The 6,940-nt window shown below is 36.2% G+C and overlaps 1 protein-coding gene across 1 annotated transcript; it reads left to right on the top strand.

Annotated features, from left to right (window-relative positions):
* Positions 1–1,403: 1,403 nt before the first annotated feature.
* LOC110659049 (uncharacterized) lies at positions 1,404–2,132 on the top strand. The gene is made up of 2 exons (XM_021816870.2): positions 1,404–1,826; positions 1,869–2,132. Exons 1-2 carry the CDS (start codon positions 1,404–1,406, stop codon positions 2,130–2,132), a joined length of 687 nt encoding a protein of 228 aa, XP_021672562.2.
* Positions 2,133–6,940: the final 4,808 nt, after the last annotated feature.

Below are 6,940 nucleotides of genomic sequence, written 5' to 3'. Positions count from 1 at the left end.
TATTTTTCCGGATCCCTGACCTAATTATTTTACCTGCTTAACAATTCTTTTCTGTGATTTTTTCTTTTCCACTGTATTTGCAATAGTCCTTAGGACCGCGGCGTCACATTTTCTGGTTCAAAATTCAGGTTAAGACTGACCTTGCAATCATTTCCCGAGAAGGTCACCCATCGCTGTGACTCCCATCTCATTTAACTTTTTATGTTTTGTTTTTATTATTTATACTTAACTATCTGGAAATTACTAATTATTTGCGTTCAGGGCTTATCTAGGTGTCTTAGATGTGATTCTAATGCCCGTAATTATCCAGACCGACACTGGTCACCGGAATAGTAAAATATACTAGATTATGCATATAGGGGTGTTACAAAATGTTCCCCTTCTTTTTAGCTTTGAGTATAGACCAACCTCGTGTAATTTTTGTTTCTCGATTTGTTCGAATAAGTTTAAAAAAATTTTGACTTATGGACCATTTCGATGCAATTATTCACAAATCGGTTGCCTAATAAAAAATCCAAGGTTATTGGCATGCTATACTCATTAAGGGTTTTGAGTAGAGACCAACATTACAAATTTAAAGCATAACATGTTCATGTATCATGTGACTTAGTGATACTACTCGCCCAAAGTTTCCGACACGACAGTCAAAGTGTCAATGCCTCAAACAAGATATTAGACGTGGCAGTTAAAAAGTCAGAGCGTGTCAGAACCAAGCAAGAGACTACTAAAAGATAAGCAGTCCCCAACGAAGCAAAGTGATAACTCAGTCTAACCCTAGACCGGGCGATAATGAAGTAACGAACATCATCGCTCGAGTAAACAAGCCAAGCAAAACCTATACCAAACAAAAGTAGCATTAATCAAGGAAGTGGCCAGATTTTTAGGAGATATTCATAGCGTGACAGATCCAAAGATTGCCTCCATAATAAAAGCAACGACTAATTTCCCTAAAAGCCTATAAATATCAAAGAAGAACAAAGAAAGCAGGTACGCATATTCATCATCTCAAATAAACTATAATTCTTTTCTATTCTCCCATATCCAATTCACTGACTTGAGAGTCGGAGTGGTTGGCTATAGGGCCACCCACCTCACTTTTTGTTTGTTTGCAAATCTACATGGTGTTTAGACTAGATCCCTGAAGCTCACGGTAGTATTAGTGCTGTCATTTATGGGAACAACTCAGATCACAAGCTGACAACCCACATCTGAGATCATTTTTCTTTATTTTTCATTTTTTGTGCCACCTGTGAGTTTTGATCACCAGTTTTAATCAATTTTTTTTTAATCTTTTTGCTATTTTACTGTTTCAATGGCTACAAATCTGAGGACTCCAACCTGAGTAAAGTAGAGAGACATTCCATAACTACACACTGTTGAATAAAGCAAAATCAAAAGTCCTGATGTGGAAACAAAAGATTGGCGAGCAGGTCAAGTGGCTAAAGAAGCTCAACCCTGACACTTCAGGAAAGAGGGACCAGAGCAAGTTTTGTAGGTTCCATGAAGATCATGGCCACATCACTGACGAATGCAGAAAACTTAAGGATGAGATAAAACGATTAATTAGAGACAATCAACTCAGAAGATTTACAAGAGAAAGTCAGGATGAAAGAAGAACATCTACCTCTAGAAGCAAGGAAGTCACTGCAAAAAAAGATGAGAGTCTGATCAGAGTAATTAGTGTAATCGCAGGCAGACCAAACATAGGAAATATAGGCAATAAGAGGCCAGCTGAGCCGAGCAATACTAGAGGCCAAAAAATCTTCTCGGTCGATAAAAATGAATTGAGCAAGGAGATCATCACCATCAGTCCTAATGACCATGAGGTAAAATAATCACATTTTGACCCTTTGATTGTGTCTGTGCAGATGAATAGGTACACAGTACTATGGGTGCTAATTGACACAGGTAGCTCAGTGAACCTCCTGACAAAAGAAATCTTGGAGAAACTTGGGCATAAGTCAAAAAACCTAGCAAAAGTCATGTTGGTCAACCTTAGTGAAAAGACAGTCCTCATTCTTGGAACTATTAACTTGGCAGTGGTCTTAGGTGATGAAGGATACAAGCAGGAAATTTACACGAAATTTGCGATAGTCGATATTCCCCTATCATACAATATTATCCTCGGGTGACCCATCCTAAATGACAGTGGTATAATAATCAGCATGCAATGGTTATCTATGAAACTGCCTCTTCCTAGAGGAATAACAATAGTATGGGGGAGCTAAAAGTCAGCACAAGAATGCTACAAGAAATCAACAAAGGTAGCCATAGAAGTAACTCTACTAATTGAGCTACTGGAAAAACCAAAGAGTCAGATTTCACCTAAACTAGTCGACCTAGTGACAGAGGAGGAATTAGAAGAAGGAAAGAAAGTTTGTCTCGGTACTGCGCTTCATGGACCTAGCAGGGAGACAATAATCAAACATTAAAAGAAAAAATCGCAACATTCGCTTAGAAAGCCAAGGACATGAAGGGAATAAACCCAACAATAATCACCCACAAGCTAAGTGTTGACCCAAAAGTAAAACAGATTCAGCAAAAGAAAAGGCAATTCACACGAAAAAATTAACAGGTAATTAAAAATGAAGTTAAGAAATTGCTTGATGCAGCTTTGATACGAGAAGTTAAATCCCTAACCTAGATAACCAACATTGTCTTGGTAAAAAAGGCAAACGAAAAATGGCGAATGTTCATTGACTACACATACCTTAATAAAGCATGTCCGAAGGACCACTACCCGTTACCGAACATTGACAAATTAGTAGATGCGACAGCCAAGCATGCAGTGGTATCCTAAGTCAATGCAGTATCAGAATATCACCAAATAAGGATGGATCCTAAAGACAAAGAGAAGATTGCCTTTATAATAGATTTTGGAGTGTTTTGCTACAAGGCCATATCGTTCGGTCTAGAGAACGGTGGAGCAACCTAATAAAGGCTGGTAGATCAAATGTTCAAAGAATATAAGGGTCGGATAGTCAAAGTATACATTGAGGATATGATCATCAAATCAAGAAGACTAGAAGACCATGCCAGGGATATCGCTGAAGCTTTCGATGTATTGGACAGAGAAGGGATGAGGTTAAACTAGGATAAATGTAATTTTGGATTCAAATTAGGAAAATTTATCGGTTTCACGATATCCAAACGTGGGATAGAAGCAAACCTTGAGAAAATCCAAGCAATTCTCCACATGCATCCCTCAAATAACATAAAGGAAGTATAGTAGCTTAATTGATGGATTATAAGCCTTGGAAGATTTATGAGTTGTTCAGCCAAAAAATGTCTGCCCTTCTTCCGAGCTTTAAGAGTAAGAAATAACTTCAAATAGGTAGAAGAATGCTAGGTAGCTTTTGATCATCTGAAATAATTTTTATTATCACCACCATTACTTGATTTGCCAAAATTGGGTGAGGTATTGTTCCTTTATCTTGTAGTGACAAAGGAAACTGTCAAGTCATTCTTCATCAGGGAGGAAGAAGCTGAGCAAAGGCTAGTATACTGCACTAGCCAAGTGCTAAAAGGGTCCGAGCTGAACAACCCAATCTTGGAGAAGCTAGCTTACGTAGTTTTATCAGTAACAACTAAACTGAAGCCCTACTTCGAAGCCCATACCATTAAAGTTTGAACAAATTACTCTTTAAGGAAAATCTTACATAGACCAGAAGCATCCTAATAAACCAGATGCATCCTAAAGATTAGCAACATGGTCCATCATCCTAAGAGCATATGACATCAGATATGTGCCAAAGACAGCACTTAAGTACTTATAGATTTTATGGCCGAGCTGACACCAGTACCCCAAACAAGGAAAAACCCAAGGAAAGGTGGAACTATGAATAGACCGAATATCGAGTTCATAAGGCACAAGCATAAGTATTGTCTTTGAAGGACCACACAAAGCAAGATTAAAATATGTAGCAATACTAGCATTCCCAACAAATAACGTGGCTGAATATGAGGTGATCCTGATGGTGCTACGAATCATCAAAGAGATAAGAGCCCAAGAAGTTAACATTTAATTGGACTCACAATTGGTTGTCAATCAATTAAAGGGAAAATACTAAGTAAAAGACCCAAACTTGGGCAGATACAAACTATGGGTACAAAGTATGCCAGTATAAATCCAAACAGATAGTGGTGATGTAAACATCCTCTAAATACTGAGAGAGGAGAATCAAGAAGCTGATATTTTGGCAAAAGTAGCAGCAGCTAGTGAACAACACTTCTCCCAACCCATTCCAATGGAATAGATAACAACACCAGCTGTGGATGAAGAGGAAGCACTGCATTTGATATTGAATAAACATGGATGACACCCATTTTCTACTACTCGCCCAAAGTTTCTAACATGACAGTCAAAGTGTCAATGCCCAAAATAAGATATCCGAAGTGGCAGTAAAAAAGTCAGAGCACGTCAAAACCAAGCAAGAGACTGCTAAAAGATGCGCAGCATCTAGCCGAGCAAAAAGATAGCTCGGTTGAATCCTAGATCGAGCGATAATGAAGGAATCAACATCATCGCTCGAGTAAACAAGCCAAGCAAAACCTATACCGAACAAAAGTAGTATCAATCAAGGATGTGGCTAGATTTTTAGGAGATATTCTCAGCATGCTAGATCCAAAGATTACTTCCGTAATAAAGGCAACGACCAATTTTCCTAAAATATCCAAAAAGAACCAAGAAAGTAGATACGCATATTCATAATCTCAAATCAATTATAATTCTTTTCTATTCTTTCATAGCTAATTCACTGACTTGAGCATCGAAGTAGTTGGATATAGGGCCACCCACCTCACCTTTTTGTTGTTTGCAGATCTACGTGGCATTTGGACTGGATCCCTGAAGCTCACGGCAGTATCACTTAGTAACATATTAAGAGCTAATATTAGAATAATTATGCATAAATTTTTATTGTAATTATTGTTTATGGTGTTGCTGTTGTTTTATTAATTTTAAGTTATGGCAAGGGGGTTTATATATATATGTAGGCTATTTACTAGCGTAAGCAAAAGTTTTTTTCAAAGTAAAAGAAAGTTTTTACTAAGGTAGCTCTATCTCCCTTCATTGAAGGAGTAAATGCTTCCTAGGGGTTATGCTTTGCATCCCCCCACCATACATTTAAAAGACGGGAGCTTCCTAAGGGTTTTGCCCCACATGTGAGATAAATTAATCCTTTTTAGTATAATTTAATATTAATTAATATAATTAGACATGAAATCATGTGAACTGTTTGAAGTTGTTTAGCTTGTAACCTGCAAATCAATGTGAATGATTGAATCTAAATTATTATTATAGTTAAATTAAGGTATGCTTGGTAATTTATAGGTAGTATGTGTTGTTTAATTTATATTTATTAAATTAAATGTCTATACCCTGTTTAACTTATTTTTTTAGGTTTTCAAGTTGAATCGATTTTCAAATAAAATTAGCATAGATTTGCCCCATAGTTGTGCTAGCTAAGTATTTTTCTAGTTATAAGTCAATTAAAAGTTGGAGTTGTGAAAAGAACTCTTGAAAGTAAGGGTTTTATCCTAAGTAGAAATAAGACGAAATACATACATTACTAGTTTAGCTCTTATCGAATGAGTGGAGGGGAGATTCAATTGGATGGAGTTTTAATGCCAAATGTAGGCAATTCAAATATATAGGTTCTATCATCCAAAAGAATGGAGTAATAGTTGAGTATGTATGACTCATAGGATTATAATATAATGAATGAGATAGAGAAAAGCGACGAGTGTGTTATGTGACTGTAAAATTCCTAACAAAGTTAGGTAAGTTTTATAAAAATGTAATCACACTAGCTATGTTGTGTGGGAGTGAATGTTGGATATCTAAGGTACAGTTTATTTACAAGATAAATATGCTAAAGATGTGAATGTTAAGATCCGTTTACGCGTGCATATATCACACAAATGATTTGACTATGTCTAACATAGAGAACCAAATGCTATAGTAAGGAAATGTGATAAATTAGTGGTAGAAGAAATGAGTAGGAAAGGGAAGAATAAAAAATGACGCTGAGAAAAATAACATTGAAAGATTTATAATTTTTATTATTGATGTGTATTTGGTCTTAATTAAAATGCATGAACCCATGTCCATTTCATACATAAACTCAAGCCGCATTGCTTATATCAGTAGATCTAACCAACAATGCTTGCAATTCATAGTCTAAGAGTTACCTCAACTGCAGTGTTACTAAGAAAATAAATTTGAGAAACATAGAAGAACCTTTGCACCAAGAACACCAAAGTGAAGATCTTCAAAAGCAATCCCTTGCTGCCAAGAACGCAACCTTAATGTAATGCCCTTTTGCTGGAACCAAAAGCTTGCACAAAGCCTAGGAGTGGGACACCACTGAGAGTAACATTTGTTCTCTCAATATTTTGCTCACTTTCACACATTAATCACCGAAAAATGCGCAGCACTTTGCTCTTGTCTTGCTGCTCAAAATGCATCCAAGAAAACACTCTACTGCTGCCTCTCTACTACTCGCGAAATGCACAATAATTTGAGCAGCTGCAAGACCCCTTCAATAAGACCTATCTAATTCAGTAAAATGGGCCTATGTCTTGGCCCAACATAAATGGGCCAGAACCCTTACTCTTCACTTTAATAGTAAAAAAAAAAAGACAAATAATAAACCAACTTATCAATTCAACTAATTATTCATGCTATTTTTCTAACCCTCATCTCCAAATATTTTTTTTGGTAATTATTTATAAATGTTTATAAGAGTAGAGGCTGTGAGAGTTTAAACTTTACACGTAATTATTATCAAAAACTTGAATTGAATGGAAGTGAATTAGTGAGTAGAAGTAAGAGTTTATAAAAAGTGAGATGCTCTTACTTGAAATTGAACCAATTATTACTAAAAAGTTATAATTAACAAATTACTTAATTGGCCCTCTATTCTTATAAATTCTTTGA

This window comes from Hevea brasiliensis, chromosome 11 (assembly GCF_030052815.1).
Source record: "Hevea brasiliensis isolate MT/VB/25A 57/8 chromosome 11, ASM3005281v1, whole genome shotgun sequence".
In the NCBI taxonomy this organism is placed as follows: domain Eukaryota; kingdom Viridiplantae; phylum Streptophyta; class Magnoliopsida; order Malpighiales; family Euphorbiaceae; genus Hevea; species Hevea brasiliensis.
Note: the sequence above shows the minus strand (reverse complement) of the source record. Positions and strands in the feature narration are given on the sequence as shown.